General features: G+C 45.4%; 2 protein-coding genes across 4 annotated transcripts in view; one reads left to right on the top strand and one right to left on the bottom strand.

The window, feature by feature from the left end:
- Positions 1–557: 557 nt before the first annotated feature.
- Positions 558–26,888, bottom strand: part of RTF2 (replication termination factor 2) — a 50,597-nt gene continuing 24,266 nt past the window's right edge. For 2 of the 3 annotated variants that reach the window (XM_026455143.1, XM_026455145.2), the window contains 4 exons: positions 6,726–6,839; positions 3,010–3,064; positions 2,811–2,906; positions 558–1,908 (listed from right to left, as the gene is read on the bottom strand). In XM_026455143.1, the coding sequence (XP_026310928.1) occupies positions 1,730–1,908; positions 2,811–2,906; positions 3,010–3,064; positions 6,726–6,839 (444 nt within the window). In that variant the 3' untranslated portion in view covers positions 558–1,729. The remainder of the gene's footprint in view (positions 1,909–2,810; positions 2,907–3,009; positions 3,065–6,725; positions 6,840–26,888) is intronic. The other variant, XM_026455144.1, reaches the window with a different exon arrangement.
- On the top strand, positions 17,867–24,678 carry LOC111555636 (beta-1,3-galactosyl-O-glycosyl-glycoprotein beta-1,6-N-acetylglucosaminyltransferase 7). Its single transcript, XM_023231861.2, is given in 4 exon segments — positions 17,867–18,368; positions 18,371–18,832; positions 20,137–20,232; positions 24,020–24,678. Coding segments are annotated over 4 exon segments (1,287 nt in total). The 3' UTR covers positions 24,247–24,678.

Here is a 26,888-nt window from a genome sequence, read left to right as displayed (position 1 = left end):
AATTAGTAAAATGTGACTAAAAGGATTGATTGATGAAGTTTTCTCAGTAAAATTAAAATAAGAAAGAAGAGATAGTGATAGAAAATAGTGTTATCCAATTGAAGAAGGAACTGATTGTTGTGAAAATAAATTAACACAAAGAAAAGGGGGCTCAGGTGGGGTAGCTTACGCCTGTAATCCTAGCACTTTGGAAGGCCAAGGTGGGCAGAGTGCTCGAGCCCAGGAGTTTAAGACCAGCCTGGGCAACATGGCGAAACCCCATCTCTACAAAAAACAGAAAAATTAGCCAGGTGCGGTAGTGCGCACCTATAATCCCAGCTACTTGGGAAGCTGAGGTGGGTGGATCACCTGAGTCCAGGAGGTCAAGGCTATGGTGAGCCATGATCATGCCACTGCACTGCAGCCTGGATGACAGAGTGAGACCCTGTTTCAAAATTTGAAAAAAAAAAAAGAAAAAGGGAAATAACAATGAGAAAATGGTTGAATTTGGCTGTATAGAAAATTGGGGAAATTCAATGGCTAATTCAGGTTTGTTCTGGAAAAGTCCATGACAAAAATTCATCACTTAATGTAATTTTTATTAAAATGCTCTATACTCACAATGTCAAAATATCCTTGCGGCCAAAGCTTCCCACCACTGTGAAGCCGGGAACCATGCAGGGTTTGAGAAAGAGCAGGGCCACACGTGGTTCTCCCTTGCTGACTTCTCCCTGGAGTTCTCCCCACGTGTCTGTCTCCCACAGAAGCTGCCTGCTCGCCTCCCACCATTCACCTCCCACAGGTCCTTCTCCTGCTTCTGAAGGAAACCCAGGGCCCCGAGGTCTGGTTTAGAGAAGCAGTCACTATCTCAGTCATACCACCGTGTGCAGAAAGCCACGCAGAGGCCTGGGGCTCTTGGTTCTTCATTAGGAGTCTCATGAGAAGTTCCACTAACTACTGGCGTCAACACACATTATAGGCAGATAAAATGCACCTCTTTTCGGGTAGAATTCTCCCTTTACCATCTGCTGGAGGAGAGACGGGTGGGTTCCTCTGACTTCATGGAATGACTCCTATAATCACCAATGCAGTGGCTGCAACGTTCTTACCCAAGCATGAGCAGAAGGTAGAAAAGATAAAAACACAGAGGAGAAAAGAGGCAGACCCACCAATCACTGGGTGCCCAACCAAGACTCTGCCATCTTCGAAATGATGAGATGGGGCAGACTCCCCTAATAGTATTTAGCTAGACCAACAAGGATCCTGGCTCCTCCCAGGGCTGTAGCAGAGGGACGAGGCTCTTCAAAGCTTCTAGTGGGCACAGTGTATTTGAAATCCATCCTTTCTAAAGCCCAGTTTCACTTGGCCTACTTAATTTATTGCTGGTAGCAAAATCATTAGAATTGTAGTTAATATGTGCCAACTCTGCACCAGTGAGGACTCTGGAGTCTCTTGTTACTGCAACCATAAAAAGTGCGGCCCACAGGGCTTCCTGGCCATGGAAAGGACCAAATGCACCTGCAGGTGGAAGCAAGTATGACCTCGGGCCACTGTGCAGCCCCTCCCATGTCCCCCCTGGAACCCACAAGCCTCACAGCAAGAGTGACCACACCATCTCGAACGCTGGCCAGGACAGCTTTATGACACAGAGCTAGAGAGAACACACAGCAGTGCACTCAGAGGTGCACAGCGACCTGCCTACGTGGAAACTAAACAACCTTCTGGGGCAGGAGCAGTGGCATTGTGGGCTTCAGAAGCAGTAGGATGTGTGGGTGACCCAGTGGGCGGACTCCTCCTTGGAGCGCTTGGCGGAGCTGTGAGTGGTAAAGAGGGACTTGTAGGCCTCGGATTCTTCACTGTCAGCGATGGACCTCTTTGTGGCTCCACACAGAGGCTTCCCAGCTTTTCCAGAAGAGCTCTCATTTGCTGCTAGAAAAATGAAGAGCCAAAACTGTCAGGGTTGGGATAAAGATGACTCTAAACTTCGCATCCTCAGAAGGGAAGCGTGTCAGTCACTCTGTCCCAGACGTTCTCTTGCTGGCTGTGTGAGTGCTGATGGACATCATCTTAAATTGCCAACTCCAGCAAAGCAGACACAGCATGACACATCTATCATTTACTGTCCCACCAACTACTTGCTCTGTCGCAGACACTGGTCCCAGCCCCACAAATGACTTAGATTGTCCTGATGAGGCAGGGCCTGCGTTCCAGGGGAGGAAACGAGCACAGGAACCTGAGTGGCCATCCCATGTAGAGCTGGGATAGGAGCCTGTCAGCCTCCCTGGATGCTACTTAGAGAACAAGATCACACACTCTTAACAATCAATCTGTATTTTTCTTTTTGTGAAATAAATGGTATTTTCTTTGAGTTAAAGAGAGTGAGTTTTAGGAGAAACTTTGATCCTTGGTCAAGAGGCAGCAGAGAGGGGACTCTGAGAGCCACACGTAGAGCCCACGAAAGCCCCAAGGGTAAAGAAACTGGGAGCATTCCCCGCAGGCCCTAAGCCACAGTCCATCTGACAGTCTCTGTGCAACATCTGAGCCAGTTCTCAGCACAGCCTTTTTTGCTTGGCACCAGGCGCTTGCTTACTCGAAGGAATCTAAACAACTAGCACTTGTGCCCAGACCCCATCAATCCTGCCAGGGCTCCTGATGAGGGTGTGTTCAATATTTCTTAGTTACCCCCCCAAAGAGAGTTCAGTGCGCTCTCTAGAGACATGACATAGGACAGGCTTGGATTTCCCATTCGCCCACTCCTGTGAAACCTGGACTCAGCCACCTGGGTTTCCAGCCTTCTCGAAACAGCTCCCTGTAGCTACAACAGGACCCACCTGTGCTTTTGGGAGCCAAGTTGTTTTTCTTCTCTCTAGAATCAAGGCTGGTTTCTTCAGGTTTCCCTGTCTTAACTTTTGATGGCCCTGGGGCTTCTGTAAAAGAAACAAAGTAGGCAAAGCAAAAACAATGCAAAACAAAGCATGAACATATTAGCAGACTGCTTTAGAGTCGTAAGGATCGCTTGAAGGATCTTACCTTCACTGACATCTGGTTTTGAAACAGACTCTGCTGCCTTGGGTTTCTTTGTTTTCTATAAAAAGAAAGAATGTTGGAGGACGTGCTCAGATTCACTCGACTTCATCGTCAGTATGGCTGCCCATTGTCCCGGGGCCCTGTCTGACCGGCCGATGCCAGTCACATGAGACAGTCAGTCACCTGCAGAAGGCTTTCGAGGTTCCGTAACTCCTGAGTGTTCATCCTCTGCATGTACTTCTGCCTCACACAAAAATGTATCTGCACAGAGCTGCTCACTTTTATATTTACATCTCCCAAATCACATTTGCAAAAATTTCAAATGAGGCTGACAGATTTCAGTAATAAGGGCCAAGGTTGATGGTGACAATTGTATACAAAAGCGCACTTAAATGAATCACACAGAGTATATATGAGTATGTGAAGTCCAGCCAGCATAAACACGAACTAAATCTTGCACATTCCACTAACTTTTTTTCAAAGTTGTCAAACTGCTTTGGTATTTGTTATTCAAGTATAAGGCCTTGAAGTTTATATTAAAGACAGTTGAGCTAATTCTTCTAAACTCAAAACTACTCTTGTTAGATTTCCAGACACTAGAATTCTGTTACTCATAATAGTTATTTTGATCAGCAATAATAAAATAAACCATTCTACAGTTACACAGCTGTGTTGGAACTGATTTATTCATAGAAATGACACGTAGGACTATGTCCATTCAATTTACTTTAAAATGTCAATTTCCTAAGCATCCAAAAGGTGGCACTAAAGATAAGCAGCCTGATTACTTCAGCCGTCCCCCAGCACGGAGCATTAAAGACAGACGTCTCAGGCTTTGAATTTGTAACACATACATGCAATGTGATTTATAACAAAACATAAAGACCTTCTGCGCATCTCACACCTGCAATGCGAGCACTCACATCTGTGAAAACTGATACTCGGTCCTTCAAACAAGTAAGAGACCACGGTTTATTTCTAAGCCCTCCATTCATAGCTGAGGTGACTTGAAAAGCACAGGCAAGAAGGAGCTAGAGAGGAAATGTTCCATCTTGCTTTCAGCTGCAAGTGTATTTGGGAAATACTGTGGTATCCTGGCAGCAGTAGCCGTGAGGTATTCCCAGAAGCTCTGGAGAATATTTTGCAGAGGGGGGCATGTTAGTCCCACTGGGCTTTCAATTACTTGGCAGGAAACCTGTGACAGAAAACTCATGAAAGCAAAATGGTCAAAGGGAACATGGATATTTCTAATGGCTTCCATTAAAATGCATTTTTCCCCGTTTTGTGTGTGTGTGTGTGTGTGTGTGACAGAATCTCACTCTGTTGCCCAGACTGGAGTGCAGTGGCGCGATCTTGGCTCACTGCAACCTCCGCCTCCCAGGTTCAAACAATTCTCCTGCTGCAGCCTCCAGAATAGATGGGATTACTGGCGCGCCCCACCACATCCAGCTATTTTTTGTATTTTTAGCAGAGATGGGGTTTCAACATGTTGGCCAGGCTGGTCTCGAACTCCTGACCTCAAGTGATCTGCTTGCCTCGGCCTCCCAAAGTGCTGGGATGACTGGTGTGAGCCACGGCACTCAGCCGCCCTTTTGTGTTTTTTAAAACTGAGCTTGATCAATGGTAGCAATGAAGAATAGGGAGATGGCTTTTGGCAACTGTCCTTAGTTAAAAACTCCTCAAACTTAGTTTCCCTCTTTTTTCCCCTCTTACAATAATGAAATCACAGTAATTTAGAAAACCAACTTAGAATTAACACATTTTATATAAGATATACATGTATTTACTTTTCAACCTTAACACAGCATTTAAACGGCCAAGTGGCTTTTTTTTCTTTTTGTTTTTTTTTTTTTTTTGAGAGAGTCTGTCAGGCTGGAGTGCAGAAGTGCGATCTCAGCTCACTGCAACCTCAGCCTTCGGGGTTCAAGTGATTCCTCTGCCCCAGTAACTGGGATTACAGGCACACGCCACCGCACCTGCCTACCAAGTGGCTGTTTAAATAGTTCTTATGAATGTTGTATTAACATCTTATAATATTGCTCCATGGAGTATTTCTACCGGCATCTGAATTCAAAGTTTGGGCACAATTCCTTGAACTACAGAGCCATTTTCAGACATTATTTTCTACGTAAAGTAAAATGATGAAAGGAGAAAATACAAATGCTTTTGGCTCTTTCTGATCAGTCTGGATCCACGTGTAATGATAATACTGCTACCATGTGCTCAAGCCTCGGCTTCTTTAAGCCTTACAACCATGAATTACACATTATTCCAGGGTGATACGGTCCTGTCTTACCTGTTATGATTTTTTTGGTTTTTTTTGAGATGGAGTCTCGCTCTGTCGCCCAGGCTGGAGTGCACTGGTGTGATCTTGGCTCACTGCAAGCTCTGCCTCCCAGGTTCACGCCATTCTCCTGCCCCAGCCTCCCAGTAGCTGGGACTACATGTGCACGCCACCACGCCTGGCTAATTTTTTGTATATTTTAGTAGAGACGGGGCTTCACCATGTTAGCCAAGACGGTCTAGATCTCCTGACCTCGTGGTCCAGCCACCTCGGCCTTCCAAAGTGCTGGGATTATAGGCAGGAGCCACCGCACCTGGCCTGTAATGATTTTTTAAAAACCCCAAACCTCTGAAAAATCTTCAGGCACTCCATCATTCTCGCCTTGGACTGGCACTGGCAAAACACACGCCCACGTGAGGGCAGGCGATTTGTTTCATAATTTTATGTTCTCAGCCTACTGGAGCTCATTTTCTAGTACTTCAAGCATTCTTTTGCCTTAGTTCTGATCACATAAAGTTTTCTCCCTAGCTTATCCTGAACCCAACTTTTTTTTTTTTTAAAGAATAAGAAACTTGCCACTCACCAAATGCCTATATTCCATAGCTATCATCTGTAAACACGAACATGTACTGCCAGATGGGGAATCGCCAGTGCACGGAAGAACTCCTGGCGGATGCACTGTCTGGAGCCTGCTCGCTCTGCCATGTTACTCAGCAATGGTTTCCCTGTTTCTGGGTGCCAGGCTCCCTCCCGGACACTGAAGCACCATGCTCCATAAAAGACCCTCCCTCTCCCCGTGAGAGGGCTCAGGAAGGTGAAGGATTTGTCCCCCATTTTTGGGAAGGCTACTCATTAGCTCCTTGCTATTCAAAGTGCGACCCTGAGGAGTTGCATCCGCGTGCCCTGGGAGTGGGTGAGACACAAAGGCGCCCAGGCCCACCCAGGCCTACTGGAGCCCAGACTGCCAGGGCACTCCCAAGCACATTCCAATCTGGGCAGCAGGGGAACCTTACCTATGCTGGAATGATGGTGACTTTTCATTTTTCCTTTGTTTTACAAGCTATGAGACCCAAGTATAAATCAACAGCAACAGTAAGTGACAGCAGCAGTAATGGTGGTAGCTGCCTTTCCCCAAGGGCTTGCTGGGGCGGCGTCAGTGTCAGTGCTTTACGGCCATGGTCTCTGGAGCCTGCTGACAGCTCCATGCCCTCACAGGCTATCACTACCCCACCTCACTGATGACCGCTTGTGCCCACCACAGCCAGGCAGTGCCTGAGCCACAGCTGGAATCTGCTTCTACAGTCCAGGCCCTTCTAGGTTGTAAAAATTGCCTTGATCATGCAAACCCCTAAGTAGCTGCCAGCTCAGTTCAGTGGTTTGCAGTCGGCTCTGGAGTACAGATGGGGGCTGGGTGGAATCTGAAGACTCCCATTACCTTTTCCAGCTTCGCTCTCAGCCTTCTCTCCTCCATCCTGGTCTTCAACACATCCACATCCTCCTTGGTGCCATTGAGCACGATGACATCATCCTCCCGGAAGGCAGCCCCACACTGGAGAGAGCAAACAAGAGAGGGCAGATTCCATCAGCACATAGTGGGGAGGTCACGCTTCAGTCCCCCACTCTCAGCCCCAAGCAGTGGCCCCCAGGCTCCTATTACTGGCTTTCTGGTCAAAGCCTTGGTTTGGAAAGTTCCTGCACACAGCAAAGGGTCAGCGCAGCAGGTTAAGAGTGCTATCACGTGCAAGGCTGGTGCCTGGCTGGTGTCTGGGAACTTGGATTTTGGGAGGGTTCCCGCCATTTTTTAACTGACAAGAGTAGCTTGGCTCATGTGCCCAGACCGTTTCTACGAACAATGTGGTCTATGCTAACACCTACCCTCCTTATGGGAGTGTGGAATTCTGGAACATGCTAGGCCAAGGGTATAAAGCCGGCTCTCAGCCAAAACACGGGGTACTGAGTCTCTCATTTGCTTCCCTGGGCAAAAACATCACACGTGTTGCAGTTTCGTTGTGGGTGGAAAGTATTCACTTCGTGCAACCCCTTGAGGGAGGGAGTGTGCGTAAGGAAGCCCCACGTGGATCCTTCCAGACTCTGCTACCTGCACCTTTTCCCTTAACACCCAGCTCCGTATCCATACCACACTGCTGCAGTGAATCTTAGGTGAGTACAACCATACGCTAAGTCTCGAGTCTTTCTAGGAAACCCCCAAGCATGACGGCAGGCTTGGGGATCCTCAACACACTCCGGCAGAACAAGACTGCGAGCAGGGTCTAGGCCCCCGACAGTATCGTGGTGGTAGAAACGCACACTGCACACACTCAAAGGCACGCCCACACTCACAGAACTGTCTGAGCGAGCCACCTCGGCAGAGGCTCCCTGTGACCATGCCGTCACTGGTGGGATCCCAGCACTCTGTGTTTGCTCCATGGCACTAATCGTGACCTGGAGTCTCGTCTTCATCACTTTGTCTATGTGGTCTTCTTCCCCGCTGTGGCCCCAGCAGCTACCCAGTGCCTGGCACAGCAGAGGTACCCAGGGCTGGGGACAGGAAAAAAGGGAAAAAACGAGAACCAGGAGTGGAGGTTCCCAGTCGTGCATTTTGAATTGAGATTTCTGCCACCATCTGTCTAGGCCAACTTGCTCAGGCCACACCACCTCTCTGGGCCTCAGTTTCCTCAGCTGCAAAAATGAGGGGGTCTAAGACTGGGCGTGGTGGCTTATGCCTGTAATCCCAGCACTCAGGAAGGCCAAGGTGGGTGGATCATCATTTGAGCTCAGGAGTTTGAGACCAGCCTGATCAATAGGGTGAAACTCTGTGTCTACTAAAAATACAAAAACTGTGTGTGGTGGTGCTGGGTGTGGTATGTGTGCCTGTAGTGCCAGCTACTTGGGAGGCTGAAGTGACAGAATTGCTTGAACCTGGGAGGCAGGGGTTGTGGTTAGCAGAGATTGTGCCACTGCACTCCAGCCTGGGCGACAGAGCGAGACTCTGTCTCAAAAGAAAAAAAAAAAGAAAAAAAAAAGGGGGGTCTAACCCAAGTGCAGTGGTGATCCCACTCGCTAGTGGACATTTGGCGATGTCTGGAGACGTTTTTAGCTGTCACATCTGGGGTGCAGGTGCTACTGGCATCTTGTGGGTAGAGGCCAGGGATGCAGTAAGCATCACACAGTGCACAGGATGGCCCCCAACAGAGAGTTACCCAGCCAAGATGCCTCTGTGCTGAGGTTGAGAAGCCCTGGACTAGGGTTATAAACACCTAAATGTAAAAGAGGAAAGAAGCAGCATTTATAGGAACACGTGTTTTATAACTAGGGTAGGAAATGTCATCTAAAACAGCAGGCCCCAACCTTTTTGGCACCAGGGGCCAATCTCATGGAAGACAATCTTTCCACAGATGGTGGGTAGTGGCAGGGAAGGTTTTGGGATGAAACCGTTCCACCTCAGATCATCAGGCATTAGATTCTCATAAGCAGCACGCAACCTAGATCCCTCAAGTGCGCAGTTCACAACAGGGTTTGTGCTCCTGTGAGAATCTAATGCTGCTGATGGAGCCCTGGCACTAATGTTCCCTCGCCTGCAGCTCACCTCCTGCTGCGCGGCCCGGCTCCTAAGAGGCCACGGACCGTCGCCGGTATGGGGGCTGGGGAACTCTGATCTAAAGCTAGTACAGTTAATAAGTTTTACTATGTAAAAAAATTACAAACTTTTACATGACAATGTCACAATCCCTGCCAGATAAGGTCTGTTATTAACTAAAATATTTAGTTACTCAATAAGACATGGCCTTTGAAAAACATCAAGGTAGGCAACCAAATAATCAACAAAATTCTTTAAATACCTGGAACAGTAATTTTAACAGACTTCCTGTGCCCAGAATAATAACAGACATATTATGCCCGGAATCTCTTTTGTAGAAAACATTATCAGCACAAGAAAAGCCATAAAAGCACTTTTTTTCCTGAAGTTGCCAAGGATTTTCCAGCATCTCCCAAATGCACAGAAGATACAACAACCATTTGCTGACCCTCCTCAGCCCGTGCCTTAGCTGGGTTATTTAATGCAGTTCTTATCTCCAAAAGTGATTTTCAGGTTAAGATCAGCGTTTTTTCTAGGGTGGGTCTGGTAAATTTTCATGACTGAAGACACCTTTTTGATCCACAAATCCCTGAGGGTGGTGCCACAGAGAAGTTACATGAATGACTGAAGCAGGTGCCCAATCTAGCATTTACCTGGTACAGCCCTTGAAGAAAAGGAGCCTGTTTTTAGCCATCATTGTAGAGAGCTGGGCCTACAGGAGGAACAGCCTGCCCTGCTAGAGGAGGTCCCCTGGGAAGTCTCACGCTATGGGAGGTCTGAGTAGAGCTTTCCCGTGGCTCCGGAAGATGGTCTCTTCCCTGCAGTGAAAAAGAATCTGCAGGAACAGAACCAGGTGGTAGCTAAGGCCCAGTGGGGCCTGGAGCCACAGCTATGGCATAAAGGGCCAAGGGGTGAGGAGGAGCCCAGCGTCTGCTCCCTGTGGGTGCTGCCCCCACCTTTCTTTTTCTCTCCTCCCGGGTTTCTGCTGCTGCTTCTTTCTATCACTCCTTGCTGCCCCTCCTTCCGACAGTGTCGGGGTGAGCGGTCTCCTTCCTCTAGACCAGGCTGTTCAGAGGCCATGGACCGTATTCTGCATACAGCTGAGCTGTGTTGTGCCCAGACTTACTGTACTTTTAAAGTTGAATCGGCCACTGACAATAAGAAGTCAGGAACCCCTCACATTAGAAACTGAGCAATCTTGCTCTTTCTCTCAAAAATTCAAAAGATCCATTAATCCCAAACCCACACCCTCAAGGGCCTCAGTGGCTTGGACCTTGGTAGGAACTGCCCCTGGAGACTGGGCAGAGTCCTCCCAACCGCTAGGGGCCCCATCACTTGTTCTGAGTAGGTGCTTGACCCGAGAAACCTGAGTGCAATGGTTCATCCCTGAAGGATGAGGGAAAACAAGGGCAGGGGGCTGCCGCGAAGTCACAGCTGGTCCACAGGGACCTGCTCCCCACTTCTTTGGTAGATAACATGTATTATACCAACAGAAAAAACACCCATATCTTCCTGCTAATGCATTTTTCTTGAGTATTGTTATTGTACAGTAGAAATTATATATCCATTTAAATTTTTATCTTCATTCTTTTTATTGCTTGTAACTCAGATGTCCAAAGAATGGGGGAAATGTTAAAAAAATCATGAAATACATTCCCAAAAAGGAAGATTATATGGTTAGAGTTTGGGGCAACATAGAAAATGCTCATCATAAGTTGAAGGAAAAAGCAAACTAGTAATTGTATATTTATATTCATATGCCCTCTCTGGATGCTTTTTAAAAGTATTTTTAAAAAGGCCAGTAGGGAAAATGCCAAGAGGGGAACAGTGGTCAAATTAGGAGCAATATGCTAATGCATCTAGATATTTATATCACTTTAACAAATGGAATAGTGGCTTCCCAATCTTTGTCCTTACCAATAATATTAGCAATGAACAGCTGACTGCATGCATCTCTGACCTAGGAATTCCACTTCCAAGACGTGGTCATTCTCTATCACGGAATCCTGTTTTTGTTTCCTGTGCAGTACCCTATGGCTTAGAGTAAATGAGTGTTATGTCTGCATGTTTGTACTGACTTTTAAAACAGTGTGTTTCCTCCACTACACTGTTAGCCCCAAGCAGGAGGCATTTTGTCTTCACGTTCCATGGTGGGAGCCTAAGGTTCTGCCCACAATAGATACAGTGAATAACTGCTGAATGAATGAATAAGAACAGAGCCTAAGGAAATATTTCAAAGTAGGATAAAAGGAGATGAGATTTTAAAGCCAAGCAATTCTCCCAAAACCTTGCATGAAAATATACATCCCCATACACAAGCGTCCCCATCACACCATATGTTTTGAAGAAAAACTTATGCTAATCTGAATGGCAAGGGAAACAGCTCCTTTTTGGCTCGGATTAAGAAACATAAAAAAACCCCACTGCATTCACAATACCTGTTTCGTAAATGATCCCTATGTCCTTTTGTTTATTAGGGATTTCATTTTTTAAATGTTTTACTTTAGTCAATCTGTATAAGAGGTTTATACATCAAGCTGATTTACCCTTTGTCCATTTATTACCAATAGAAATGGGTGGCACAGCTCCTCTAGTACATTTGCTTCTTGTGCTGGCATTTCCCACAGCAATGTGGAAGTGTAACGTTTAATGTGGGCAACACTCCCCAGCACTTCCTCAGTTGCTTCTTCCACTGCTGTTTGGCTTAGAATGGCTTCCTCCTTCCAGATGTAGAATGTGAGACGAGGTGAAACCCAGCACCAACCCTCGACCCTCAGGAATGGGCCAGTATGAACAGATTTGCCATCTAGTCCAGGTGCACCCACAGGACAAATAATGTTGTTATTATTATTATTATGAGATGGCACCTCACTCTGTTGCCCAGATTGCAGTGCAGCGGCACGATCCTAGCTCACTGTAACCTCAAATTCCTGGGCTCAAGCAATCCTCCCACCTCAGCCTCCTAAGTAGCTAGGACTACAGGTGCGCACCACCTTATCTGGCTAATTTTAAAGAATTTTTTGTAGAGATAAGGTCTTGCTATGTTTCCAGGCTGGTCTCAAACTCCTGGCCTCAAGCAATCTTTCCACCTCAGCCTCTCAAAGTGCTGGGATTATAGATATGAGCCACTGCACCCAGCAAGGCCATGTTTCGAAACAAGCATTCACAAGATGCAGGAAGAGATGGCACAGCAAGACCTCACAAGCTTGTGATGTGACTTTTCCACACATAAAAGGACCTGACCTTTTCTGATTCCTGCTAGATAAAATCAGAACCTTAACTCACAGACTCTGAACATCACACAAACAAAATGTATGGGGTCTCCCCACTGGAAGGCCACATGAGTGCTGCAACCCCTGAAGATTATGGGGACTACATTCTGTCTGCTCAATGTTTCTAATAGTCTGTGCTATGGCAACAGCAACATCTGTTCTGCAAAACAGCAGCATGTATCTCAGAGGCAGCCCATGAGCAGGCGAGGAGAATCTGTATTCATCCGACCACACATCCCGCTTAGGCGTCAAGGCACACAGAAGATAAGAAATTTCTATGGTGTGTGATCTATGCCTCTTGGTGCCAATATTCTTAATAGAGCTGTCTGTGGCAAGCCTGCAGAGAGTACCAGCAAGCAGAGAACCTTTAAAACCAGAAAAGGAAAGGATGTTAAGAAGAAAAGTACCCAGAGGTGGAGAAAGAAGGGAAGAGGAAAGCCTAGTGAAGGCGTGTCAGACTCCACCTTCACCACGTGCTATGGCGCAGACTCACCCTTGGGGACGCTACAGAGCACAGAGAAGGCTCAGTCCCTGCCTTGTGAAATGTCTGGATCTTTCTGAATGCTATTTATGGAGAAACGGGATTTTTAAGTGACTTTTATTTATCCCCTTCATGAGAGAGGGTCTGATAACTAAATCATGCCTCCTGTATTTAAAATCATTTCACGACTCTGACTCATGAATAACACGATTTCATCCTGCAGTTTTCTGAATGTGAGTGGCTGTGCACCCTTCATCTGGGTCAGGCGTCTTCTGTTGTCTCATTTTGTTTTTCAGGAGGGATCCGGTCCCAAGGAAATACTCAGAGAAGCAAAAGCAGCAACGACTTTTCAATCTGCAGGTCAGAACTAACAGGAATTAAACTCTCCAGGGACAGAGGGCAACAAAACCTGCCAGGCAACTCTACTCAAGTGACTGAAGCAGGCGCTGCTGCTGGGGAGGAACCGATGGGAGAGAAAGGCCAGGCTGGGCCCTGACGCCGCCAGGACTCCCACTCCAGGAACCAGGGGGCTTCTCCCGGTAAGCGTCTCAGTAGCTATGCAAGACCCACCAATGGCAAAGGTTAAGTAGGTACGTGTGTGTGTGCGTGTACGCACGTGTGTGTGTGTGTGCGTGTGTGTGTGGGGCAGGGTCTCACTTCTTTGTCACCCAGGCTGGAGTGCAGTAGTGCAATCTCAGCTCACTGCAACCTCTGCCTCCTGGTTTCCAGTGATTCTCCTGCCTCAGGCTCCAGAGTAGCTGGGATTACAGGCACACGTCACCATGCCCAGCTGATTTTTGTATTTTTGGTAGAGATGGGGTTTCACCATGTTGGGCCAGGCTGGTCCCAAACTCCTGACCTCAAGTGATCTGCCCGCCTCAGCCTCCAAAAGTGCTAGGATTACAGGCGTGAGCCACCACACCTGGCCACAGGTACACTTTTTGAAGTAAATAATGTTTTTCTTTGCTGTATGGTTTTAAAACATTAGAATATGAGTAATATTTGAAATGTAGGTGTTGCAGGTGTCTTTTTCTCTCAAAAATAGCCCCCACTTTTGTTTAAGCCAAAGAAAAGTAGAATATTTTCCCAGTATGGCATCAACCAGATTTTTAAATATAAAATGCTACCATTTGTTAACTCCTCACATGAGAGGCAGATTCAAGACCATGTTCAAATCCTCAGCTCTCATTTTGTAAAATAAAATGTTTTATTTCTTGTGGTTGTTTTGAGTGGATATCCTAAAATAAAGTTTTTTTCTTTCCATCAAAATGGCTAAAATAATTTATACATGTTTCGGGAATAAGCATTTTGTGAAAGGCATCCATTTTACCAGACAGCTAGCTTTTGAATTCAAAATTCGTCCAACTCATATTATCATCTCAAATAACTCAGGAAAACACTGTGCTAACACTGAGGCTGCTTTGGACAGCATTCTAAGCTCTGAGAGAAAGAGACACCACTTTTTTGTTGTGCGGCTACAGGGACTTTAGGACAAGGGAAGAGAGCACCTGCAGTTACAGTTTCGGGGCCGCATTACTCCAAGGGTGAGCGCCAGTGAGCACGGGGGAGCTCCTAGGGCCAGGCTCAGTGTGAAACTCACATCCTTCACTCCTGCACCTCCTCCCAGTGTCCCTGTGAGGCAGACACTACCACACACCATGTCCGCAGTCAAGAAAATGGACACTCAGGGAGCTTCCGTTACTTGCCTGGAGTGCAGTGGCCGGATCTCAGCTCACTGCAAGCTCCGCCTCCCGGGTTCACGCCATTCTCCTGCCTCAGCCTCCTGAGTAGCTGGGACTACAGGCGCCGCCACCTCACCCGGCTAGTTTTTGTATTTTTAGTAGAGACGGGGTTTCACCGTGTTAGCCAGGGTGGTCTCAATCTCCTGACCTCGTGATCCGCCCGTCTCGGCCTCCCAAAGTGCTGGGATTACAGGCTTGAGCCACCGCGCCCAGCCCTGACAGATTCTTAAGCTCTAGGGCTGTGAGCCTAACACCCGGGCCCTGATTCAAAACCCATTTCCTGAAGCTAAATATGAGGTTCCTAGTAAGGTAAATGCAATATTGAGCTTCCCTCAACCCCCACCTTTTTTTAAAAGTAAAGCTCTCAGAAACTTTCTTTGGGTGCTAAATCAACTGCTTATGCTGGTTAAATTAATGTTAATGCTTTAAAACGGTAATATTCTAGAATATATGGCAAAATATTTTGAGTTCACCCTTAAAGGTTCCCATCCATTATCTATTTACTCATAGGAATTTCCTTTAAAATATATACATATAAAAAATTCAGCAAAAGAGTATATATGGGATGCTGCCAACTCACCCTAAAAAGTCTCTACCACAAATGAAATCCCATCCTAACAAATTCTCAGAGACTACATCCTTCAACGAACTGTTCTGGATGTAATGTGATATCAAACCCATATTGCTGACTTTTGCTATTGGCTGTGAAGGCTTGTTGGGAGTCGGGGGAGGAAGACTGTAGAAGAATTACAAGAAAAAAAGAACACAGGCACTGGCTCTAATTAGAAGAGCAATGTGTTTTGAAACAACTCCCTGGAAGTACTTTAACCTTGGCCTCAAGACAAAACCTTGGCCTTTGAGGTTGGAAGCTGTTTTGTTCCACTGTACACTATATACATATAAGGCATGCATTATTATGTTTTTGGTACCATTGTTATGTTTTTGTCTCAAAGGCCAAGGTTTTGTCTTGAGGCCAAACCTCCGCCTCAAGAGCGAAACTCCTCTAAACAAAACAAAACAAAACAAAAAAACAAAACAACAACAACAAAAACCCAAAATAGGCCGGGTGCAGTGGTTCACGCCTATAATCCCAGCACTTTGGGAGGCCGAGGGTGGATCACTTGAGGTCAGGAGTTCGAGACGAGCCTGGCCAACATGGTGAAACCCCATCTCTAAAAATACAGAAATTAGCTAGCATGGTGGCACATGCCTATAATCCCAGCTACTCAGCAGGTTGAGGCAGGAGAATCACTTGAACTGGGGAGGCAGAGGTTGCAGTGAGCCGAGACCACGCCACTGCACTCCAGCCTGGGCGACAGAGACTCTGTCTCAAAAAACAAACAAAAAACAAAATAAAAGGACAACAGACAAAAAACAAAAACAAAACCAAACTCTTCTTCCTATACTAAAGTCATAATACAGAGGAAGATATGACAAACTATGGCACATATTTATCTTTAATCAAAATTCTTACAGGAGAAGTAGTAAAAAGCTTTACTTTCAAGAACATTTTTCTTTCCTATTCAATTTCTATAATCAGGTTTAATTTATTTCAGAAATCTCATACAAAATGTATAAATTTTGATGGTTTCATGTTTATAAAAATAAGTATTACATAATTTATAAGAATGTCTTTAAATTAGGCTATAAGGTTTCACGTTTGGGGCAGAAACCATTTACTGAACCAGTGGAACACACGCAGCCTGACATACCTCGGCAGTGGTGCTTTTTATTCTGGAAGCATGATGGGTAGAAATAAACTGTACAATGAAAATACAAACAACAGCTTTAAAAATCCATGGTCAATGTTAATAGTTTTTGTTGGCTCAGAGTTTAAGAACACAAGGAGAACTAAAAATGCTGCCTGGTTGAGGCATTATCCAAACAGTATTTGTAAAAATGATGTGGAAAGGCAAGGAACCAGTGTCCAACCTGAGCTCAAACACCAGTCACATGTATATGGGCTTTTGAAAAATAGGAAACAGGAATCACATGCAACTTTATTTTTGTTGTTGTTGTTGTTTTGTTTTTTTGAGAGGGAGTCTTGCTCTGTCGCCCGGGCTGGAGTGCAGTGGTGCAATCTCGGCTCACTGCAAGCTCCGCCTCCTGGGTTCACGCCATTCTCCTGCCTCAGCCTCCCGAGTACAGGCACCTGCCACCATGCCTGGCTAATTTTTTGTGTTTTTAGTGGAGATGGGGTTTCACCGTGTTAGCCAGGATGGTCTCGATTTCCTGACTTTGTGATCCATCTGCCTCGACCTCCCAAAGTGCTGGGATTACAGGTGTGAGCCACCACGCTGGTCAACATGCAACTTTTAATGGAAACCAAATCAAGATTCATAAACAAGAAAAACAAACACTTTCTAACAATATAAAGCTTGACGTGTTACCTAATCAACCTTCTTCCCTAAATTCCAAAGAATGATCCTTGCATGTAATAATTACTTACCTGAAACCTTCTGGTCACTGTTTGCTACTGCTACACCTATTCATGTACCTCTGTAGACTCAAGACAGACGACTACATGATTATCAAATAATGTTATTAAAGATATCTTTTTTTAAATCTATGACATCTTTCCTAAAAATAATTCAGAAACTCTTTTCTTTCTTTTGGGAGATAGGGTCTCACTCTGTCACCCAGGCTGGAGTGCAATGGGATAATCAGGGTACCACCACATCTGGCTAATTTTCAAATTTTTTATAGAGATGGGGTCTCACTATGTTGCCCAGGCTAGTCTTGAACTCCAGGGCTCAAGTGATCTCTGCCTTGGCCTCGTAAAGTGCTGAGATCACAGGCACGAGCCTGTGCCTGGCCCAGAAACTCACTTCGACAGGTTTAAGTGTATAATCATAAAATTCCTCTTAATTTGTCACTTCTTTTGTTGGAAATATTTAGTCTTATATGCAGAATAATGGCATAAAATGAACTTTGAATAATGCAGAACAGGACAATGTCTATGTCTAAAATAAGTATTTGAGATTTTTCATCTCCCTAAATAAGGGCAATAACATGAAAATATGCTCAACATCATTAGTCATTAGGGAAATGCAAAGTAAACTACAGGAAACTAACATTACACACTCATTAAAAGCTAAAAATTAAAACATTTGACCACAGCAAGTATGCATGAGGCTATATAATAAATGGAACTATCATACATTGCTGGTACAACCACTTTGGAAAAACAGTTTGGCAGTTTCTTAAAGAGTTAAACACACCCTGACAAACTATAGTGACAGAAGGCATACTGGCAGTTGCCAGAGATGTGGATGGAAAGAAAGGATGAAAAGGAGCGTTAAGAACACTTTGAGGGGTGAGGGAAATGCTTGTTATCTTCATTGCTGTGACAGTTTCATGGGTGTGTATATGTAGCTTAGTGTACTTCAATAAAGTTGGGGGGGGAGAGTTACAACACCCTAAATTGTCTCTGTTATTCTTTTAGGAAGCTTAAAGGAAAAATACTCAAATTATGGTCATAAGAATGCACTTGGAGCTCAAGATATGAGCCAGCTTCGAGTCACAAAGTCTGGACTTGTTGTGAGCGCAGTCATTTGCATCTTCATTTTTCTTTACTTAAGGAATCCAACTCCTGCGGAACTAGAGGAAGAACCTGTCCATTCAGAAGTAGTAGAATGTGGCTTCTACCCAGATGAACTGTGCTCCGCTTTATTTGAAGGGAAAGGGGCGGCCCCCCAAATTGCAAAATTTTGCAAAATCCCTCATAAATCTGAAATACATGCTCATTTACACACACCAGGAAACTGCTCCAGGATTTCTCGGGGGCTGCATTTCATAACCAGACCCCTGTCTACAGAAGAGGGTGATTTCTCTTTGGCATATATTATAACTCTTCATAAGGAGCTGGCCATGTTTGTGCAGCTTCTCAAAGCTATTTATGTACCTCAAAATGTTTATTGTATTCATGTTGATGAAAAGGCCCCAAAGAAGTATAAGACTCCTGTGCAAACCTTGGTTAACTGTTTTGAAAACGTTTTTATTTCCTCCAAGAGAAGATGGCTTATGCTGGCTTTACAAGACTACAGGCAGATACTAACTGTATGAAAGATCTAGTGCATTCTAAATTTCAATGGAACTATGTCATCAATCTTTGTGGACAGGATTTTCCCATCAAAACGAACAGAGAAATCATACACTACATCAGAAGTAAATGGAATGATAAAAATATCACTCCTGAAGTAATCCAACCACCACACATTAAATCCAAGACAAGTCAAAGTCATCTCGAATTCGTTCCTGAAGAAAATGTCTATGCACCTCCAAATAACAGATTCAAAGACAAACCACCCCATAACTTAACCATTTATTTTGGAAGTGCTTACTATGTACTTACAAGGAAGTTCGTAGAGTTCATACTGACTGACATTCGTGCAAAAGACATGCTTCAGTGGTCCAAAGATATCCGCAGCCCAGAGCAACACTACTGGGTGACCCTGAACCAACTAAAAGGCAAGAAAGACCCACCGATATGGATGTCTGTGCAGTCAGCAGCAACAGCAGAAGATTTACTTATTTATTTTGAGACGGAGCTCACACTGTCACCCAGGCTGGAGTACAGTGGCACACCTTGGCTCACTGCAAGCTCCGCCTCCCGGGTTCATGCCATTCTCCTGCCTCAGCCTCCCAAGTAGCTGCGATTACAGGCGCCCGCCACCACGCCTAGCTAATTCTTGTATTTTTGGTAGAGACAGTGCTTCTCTATGTTGGTCAGGCTGGTCTCGAACTCCCGATCTCAGGTGATCCGCCTGCCTCAGCCTCCCAAAATGCTGGGATTACAGGTGTGAGCGAGCTCACCTGGCCATAAGATTTATTCTTAACTGAAGATTTTTTCAATTCAGCTATGTTTTTTTGGCTTTGTAAATGTTCCACATTCTGCCAGACCTTCCACTTAGTGAGACAGGAAGTTCTCTGATTTTAGGGGTCTGAAGTTAGATGAAAGATAACTTCTTATCTTTTGTTCCCTCTCTAGAAAGAAGTACTGGCATTTTGCATTTCCTGAGACTTTGGAAAATTCTGAGCATAAATCTTTAGAAAGTTCTTCATTTATTTGATAAATATTACTGGATAACTACTGGTGCCAGGCATTGTGCTAAGGGCTCTGTAAGATGGAAAATATTAAAGCTAGTAATGATTTTGTGGCAAATGTGATACTTCAGATGGGTTCTCTGAGAGGTAGAGGGAGATCAGATACCATCCTTTAAGTGGACTTTAGTATTTTCTTTGTAAAAGGTGGACTGGCTCCTATAGGGAGTGTGGCTTCAAGCCTGAACAGCTAAACTAATCAGCCTAGATAGTGGTATACGATGAATCCAGTAGACATTGGTTAGGATTTTTAAATATAATCTCATATCCATTGCAAGTTCTATTTTCAAATAATCTCCAAAGGCTGTTACAGAGAAAACACAATCCAAAGAACCCCAAGAGAATCACAAAGAGCACTGTGCATACAAGGGAGTAGTAACAAGGGATGGTGAAAGGGCCGAAAAATGAAATCCAAGTACAAAGATGGCGATCCCCAACCTCGGTCCACCCGGATGCTACCGCCAGTGTAATACACGCTCCCACCCCCAAAAGCACTAGCCTTTGATCAGATGTCACAAGTGAAACATTTCAAGGAAGGTTGGACTTTCCCCTCTACTTTTCTCATTGACTACCTCATCTAGAGGAAATGGAAATGAAAGCACAGAAGAACTTGTACTAAAAGAACTGGGAAGCAGATTCCACACCGTATGCTGGTTTTGTTTTCCTCTTAGATGCTCCAGGTGCTACACCAGATGCTGGCTGGGAAGGAAATGTTCGAGCCATTAAATGGAAAAGTGAGGAAGGAAATGTTCATGATGGATGTAAAGGTAAAAAGAAAAACAAAACAAAACAAAAAAGGCTTGAAATTGTACAACAACTATAAAACTGCTGCCTCAATTCTAGTGGGAAAGACCGAGGACCGTGTTTAAAGTAATCTGGAATTAGTGATGATCCAATCAGCATAGGTTGAGTCAATTTTTAAAAAAAATTTTATATAAGATTCATACAGGCCGGGCGCGGTGGCTCAAGGCTGTAATCCCAGCACTTTGGGAGGCCAAGACGGGCGGATCACGAGGTCAGGAGATCGAGACCATCCTGGTTAACACGGTGAAACCCCATCTCTACTAAAAATACAAAAAAAAAAAAACTAGCCGGGTGAGGTGGCGGGCGCCTGTAGTCCCAGTTACTCAGGAGGCTGAGGCAGGAGAATGGCGTAAACCTGGGAGGCGGAGCTTGCAGTGAGCTGAGATCCGGCCACTGCAATCCAGTCTGGGCGACAAAGCGAGACTCCGTCTCAAAAAAAAAAAAAAAAAAAAAAGATTCATACAGAAAAGTACACAAATCACAAAAAATATAGGTTGACAAAATTTCCTAAAGTGAATATACCCTCTGCGGCAATAGCTAGGCCCTGCGTGTGTCTCCACACAGCTTCCTACCCAGCGGCAGGAACTACTGCACAGAGATACGGTCACTGATTTTAACAGTGCTTTTGGGTAGGGACCTCGGATTTGAATATAGTAGACTAGATATTAAAAATAAACTAGGTTTTACCCGGTTTTTCAGCTGTTTAAAAGACTGGCCTAAAATAGACAGATTGGAGACAAACAAAAAATGTAAATCAAATACCAGACTAGTTCAAAGACAAGTCAGTCCCACTGCCAACATGCACAGCCACCCTCCTGACGCAGAGGTGCCAGGTTAGAGGGCTGGAATCATTTTCTAGTGAAGTGGTTTTTTCAAAAGTAGATATGATTCAATTAGGGATCCATTCACACGGTAGAAAAGCGACAGGTAAACAACAGGTTAATAAGAGCTCTGCCCTTTCTTTAGAGAGCAGGGACTCCCTGTCATTACACACGGGGGTTTGTCAGGACTAGTCAGTAATTGGTCAGAAAAAGCAGGGTGCTCGGATTCTTCCTGAAAACAGGAGCCCCTCAGGTGTGCACATGGCGTAAGAAGTCATGACGGGTTGACACTATCATAATACCTTAATGATTCAGAATTCCGAATGAAATCGGAACGTTTCAACAATGTTTGAAAAAAACCCTAGTTAGTATAAATCCTAACGAAGTCCTCATTCCCTAAAAGTAAACACTTCAGAAAGTTCTTACTAGCTTACTAGTTCATACTAGCGTCGGTACGAAAACGGTTCTCACCAGTCAGGCAGTAGCGTGGCCATCCGTGGCCAGCATTCAGAGTCAGCACCCAAAGTAGGCCAAGCCCTGGTGGGTAGGGAGGCGGTAAACCTTCCAGGGCTCCGGCTTTGGGCCTGCCCTCAATCCTCACAACAATTCTCAGGTAGAAACAATGATTCACCCTTCCTACTGATGTGGAATCCAAGGCTCAGGTAAATGAAGTCAGTCCCACAGCCAGACGGAGGAGGGGCGGGGCTGGGGCTCAGACTGGGAGCAACCAACTGCCGCCACTACAATGGGGGGAGGAGGGCAGGGCTGGGGCTCAGACTGGGAGCAACCAACTGCCGCCACTACGATGGGTGAGCTCCCAGCCCGACTCTGCGTGGAGAGGGACAGCTATCCCACTAGAACCAGCAACAAAGAGTTTATTTTTAATCACCCAAATAGCATTAACACAGCTCTGAAAATGGTCCATTTATTTGTATTCTCTTCCAGTGCAACTTCATCTGTGTCTAAATGGCACAGCTGTATCGTTAAAATCAAGGTGTAGCTGAGCTGCTCTTCACTTACGTCCTAAGTTTCTCCCGCTGATAGTCTTCACATTTGTAATTTTTTTTTTTTTTTTTTTTTTTTTTTGAGACAGGGTCTCGCTCTGTCACCCAGGCTGGAGTGCAGGTGGTATGATCACAGCTCACTGCAGCCTCCATTTGCTGCGCTCAAGTGATCTTCCCACCTCAGTCTCCCAAGTAGCTGGGACTACAGGTATCAGCCACCAAGCCCAGCTAATTTTTTATTTTTTATAGAGATGGGGTCTCACTATGCTGCCCAGGCTGGCCCTGAACTCCTGGGCTCAAGTGATCCTGCCGCCTTGGCCTCCCAAAGTGCTGAGATTACACACATGAACCATTGCATCTGGCCCATATTTATAATTTTAAAGCAGTTAAATGTAACTCTACTGAGATTCTACCACATTGTAGCAAATATGTCTATCAATAAACTTTTTAAAATCATGGTAACAGCTGCCACTTATATAGTCTTACAAACAACACTGGACATTTTGTGCATATATCCCCCTGCCCTTTTAAAAATAGTATTTCCTTAAGATAGGTTTTGTTTTGTTTGAGATGATGGAGTCTCGCTCTGTTGCCAGGCTGGAGGGCAGTGGTGCGATCTCGGCTCACTGCAACCTTTGACTCCCTGGTTCAAGTGATTCTCCTGCCTCAGCCTCCCAAGTAGCTGGGATAACAGGCAGGCGCCACCACGCCCAGCTAATTTTTGTATTTTTAGTAGAGATGGGGTTTCACCATGTTGGCCAGGCTGGTCTCAATCTCCTGCCCTCATGATCCACCCACCTCGGCCTCCCAAAGTGCTGGGATTACAAGCGTGAGCCACCGTGCCCAGCCAAGACAGGTTTTTTAAAAGTAGGATTACTGGGCTGGTGTGGGGAAAGAGAGCAGGAAGGAGCTGGGCAGAGAAAGAGCAAGGTTTCTGAAAAAAACAGACCTTCCCTCTCACACACGCTGAGGCCTCACTTCTCTAATCTGTTTCCTCACCTGCAAAACGGGAACGATGATGGAATCCACTTCAGAGTGTTACTGTGAGAATTAAAAGGGAGAGCAGAAAGAGCCAGACACGGTTGTCAAAAGCACATAAAAAGTGTCACTGAGTCTCCAAGGAATCCAGTCACCACTGGATTCCAACTCTTTGGAATTAGAGACGAGGTCTCACTCTATTGCCCAGGCTGGTATCAGACTTCTGGGCTCAAGTCATTCTCCCGCCTCGGCCTCCAAAGTGCTGGGATTACAGGAGTGAGCCACCAAGCCTGGCCTGTAATTCCCACTTCAATGTTTGTATCAAATGTTCACTCTGAAAAACAAATAAAAAGCAGTGCCAGGCGCAGTGGCTCACACCTGTAATCCCAGCACTTTGGGAGGCCGAGGCAGGCGGGTCACTTGAGCCCCGGAGTTTGAGACCAGCCCGACCAACATGGTGAAACCCTGTTTCTATAAAAAATACAAAAATTTGCTGGGCATCGTGGTGCATGCCTGGGGTCCCCCCAAAATATAGAAGCAATGACTTATTTAAAATCCATACCATTCTTATGAACTACTTACAACCAATGAAAAGACTTAGAAGTTCATGGAACTCAGAATCCATCGGAATTGAGATTTTACCAGGTACATGAGTGCTAGCTCATCTCCCTTGTGCCCATGGTGAGCTAAAATTCCATGGTATTCACCCAAAGCAGCAACTAAGATGTTAGAAATCACTAAAAGAATGAAAGTGTCCCTTTCCACTGTAAGTTCAAAATTCAACATAAAAGCCCCTATCAAGGCACTCATGGAAACGCTGTTTGGTGTGAACTCTAGTGAAGCCGAGGCTCACCAGTGACACTGGACAGAGTATGCGCCACTTTCTGCGTGTGAATAAAACGGGTGAGGAAACAAAGGCAGCTAGGTTTTTGTGTTTCTTTCTGCAGGCCGCTACGTCCAAGACATCTGTGTATACGGACCAGGAGACCTGCCATGGCTCATTCAGTCGTCTTCTCTGTTTGCCAACAAATTCGAACCCTCGACAGACCCACTTGTAGTTACCTGCTTAGAGAGGCGGCACAGACTTCCAGTGCTGAGGCAGGCAGAAGTTCCCATAGAGCCACACTGGCGTTTTCAACAGCAGAGTCATTTCAATATGAGACTGAACCGCTAGGGGAGTGTCTGCTTTCTTACTGAGTGGCATCATTCTGTTTCCTCGACTTGAAACAAGAGAACATCGAACCAAAGAAAGTGGGAAGGTGATTCCTTGATTCAAATTATTCCTAAAGTGAATTCAGAAACATGCTATTGACAATGCTTTACTATTGATTACAGGCCACTTTTATAGCTTTGGGAAAGAAATCACAAGAACAAAAAAACTCAAGCTACCACTGGTGACATATAGCAATGCACTTAGAAGGCCAACTGCTTCAGTAAAAAGCTGCTGAAAACCCAAATTCTCCAGACACCTGGATCCAGGCTCAAGCTGAAATAAGAACGACACAGCCCATTTTGAAGACTCAGATATTACTGTGTATGAGATACTAAGAAAGAACAAACTCCCAGTGAAAATGAAAATATGCTTATCTGAAACAGTCCTCACTGGCTGCGAGCCATGTAACTCTGTTCTGGCGGTCCTAGAAAAATACTGACGAGCGTATTTCTTTGGGTAAAACGGAACTCATCTGGAGTAGAAAACACACCTTGCTAAAAAGGGTGCCCCAAGTGTCTGCGGTCTTGACGTGTCATCTCCTAGCACCTTCTGTGATGGTGGACATTCCACAGCTGAGCTGTCCAACGCTCACCACAGCCACAGGGGCTCCTGAGCATTGCAGACATGGCTACAGCGACTACAAAAGTGAATCTTTCTTTCTTTTTTTTTTTTGAGATGGAGTCTCACTCTGTCGCCCAGGCTGGAGTGCAGTGGCACGATCTCTGCTCACTGCAAGCTCCACCTCCAGGGTTCACACCATTCTCTTGCCTCAGCCTCCCGAGTAGCAGGAACTACAGGTGCCTGCCTCCACGCCCGGCTAATTTTTTTTGTATTTTTAGTAGAGAAGGGTTTCACCATGTTAGCCAAGATGGTCTCAATCTCCTGACCTGTTGATCCACCCACCTCGGCCTCCCACAGTGCTGGGATTACAGGCGTGAGCCACCGCGCCCGGCCCGTGAATCTTTACTTTTATTTAATTTTTAAAATTTAAGTTACATTTATTTATTTATTTTTAAGACGGAGTTTTGCTCTTGTTGCCCAGGCTGGAGTGCAATGGCACAATCTCGGCTCACTGCAACCTCCGCCTCCCGGATTCAAGCGATTCTCCTGCCTCAGCCTCCTGAATAGCTGGAATTACAGGCATGTGCCACCACGCCTGGCTAATGTTTTGTATTTTTAGTAGAGACGGGGTTTCTCCATGTTGGTCAGGTTGATTTCGAACTCTCGACCTCAGGGGATCTGCCCACCTTGGCCTCCCAAAGTGCTGGGTTTACAGGTGTGAGCCACTGCGCCTGGCCTTAAGTTCCCTATAAATGGGCATGTGTGGCTAATGGTACCATGCTGAACAGCACAGATCTGAGACATGAATGGCCGCGATTATCGCTATTCACAGATCTGGATCTCCTCCCTTAGAAAGTCCACAACTTTGGTGCTGCTGCTGCTGTTGTGGAGAACTTTATATATATCCTCTTTCTCTAAAATAGTTCATACGGCATCATATGAAACAAGTGTGTGACTATGAAATAGCACAACATACAAGAGATTTAAAAAAGGGAACACAGGAACCAGAGGAGAGGAAATTTAAGAAAGATAATTCCAACGCAAAGTGGAAGCACCTCAGTAAATGGAAGCTTCCCATGCATAGAAATGCAGTCTAGTCACTGTGTGAAATAGCCCTGGGAAAACATGATAGCTGGACAGAAGGAAAAGGGATTTGGAAGGCAGCTCCCACACATCAAACATCAAGGAACCACAGAAAATTAACACCTTTGTTTAAACAAACCGTTCTTCCCCTTGGATATCTAATCCAAGGAAAGCACATATGGAAACTATTAAGACTTTCAAAAAGAACACAAGAGCCCCATGACAGCACACCACCGCCTTCCTACACATTTTTACAGGCAAACAGCGCCTCCAAAGGTGATAGCTGGCTACATGCTGACAGGCTGTTCATTCAGAAAGCTCAGATTAGCCACAATTATGTCCCTGGTAATTTATAACTCAATAGCAACTGAATGTAAACCCCATTAAAGGAACAATAAAAAAGCTTACATCTTTCAAGTTACTTAATATACCAGCCTGCTTTCACTTCATTCCAATGTCAACCCATGGCACACCCAGTCACATACTGTGAAGGGGCCCCATAAGAGCACCCGCCCACCAGCACTGTTGGGAGGACATGGGTACTCCTGGGCGGGGAAGCACTCAGAGGAATGTCTGACACTTTTAATGGATGAGAAAATCGAGGCACAGGGGGATGACGGGATGTTCCTGGGACCACACAGCTGGGAAGGTGGGGCTGGTATTTGGACCAGGCAGCTACACTCTGCAGTGTGACTGCTGAGTCCCAGGAAGCTACACCACCTTACCTTACACAAAGAAGCACGAATTGAAACAAATACCTGCCCCCAACAGGCTTAAATGCTATAATGAAGACGTGTCCTGAACAAATCATTTCGGTACGGTCAGGCGTGGTGGCTCACGCCTGTAATCCCAGCACTTTAGGAGGCCAAGGTGGGCAGATCACAAGGTCAGGAGTTTGAGACCAGCCTGGCCAATATGGTGAAACCGTCTCTACTAAACATACAAAAAAAAAAAAAAAA

Source organism: Piliocolobus tephrosceles, chromosome 20 (genome assembly GCF_002776525.5).
Source record: "Piliocolobus tephrosceles isolate RC106 chromosome 20, ASM277652v3, whole genome shotgun sequence".
NCBI classification, from domain to species: Eukaryota; Metazoa; Chordata; class Mammalia; order Primates; family Cercopithecidae; genus Piliocolobus; species Piliocolobus tephrosceles.
Note: the sequence above shows the minus strand (reverse complement) of the source record. Positions and strands in the feature narration are given on the sequence as shown.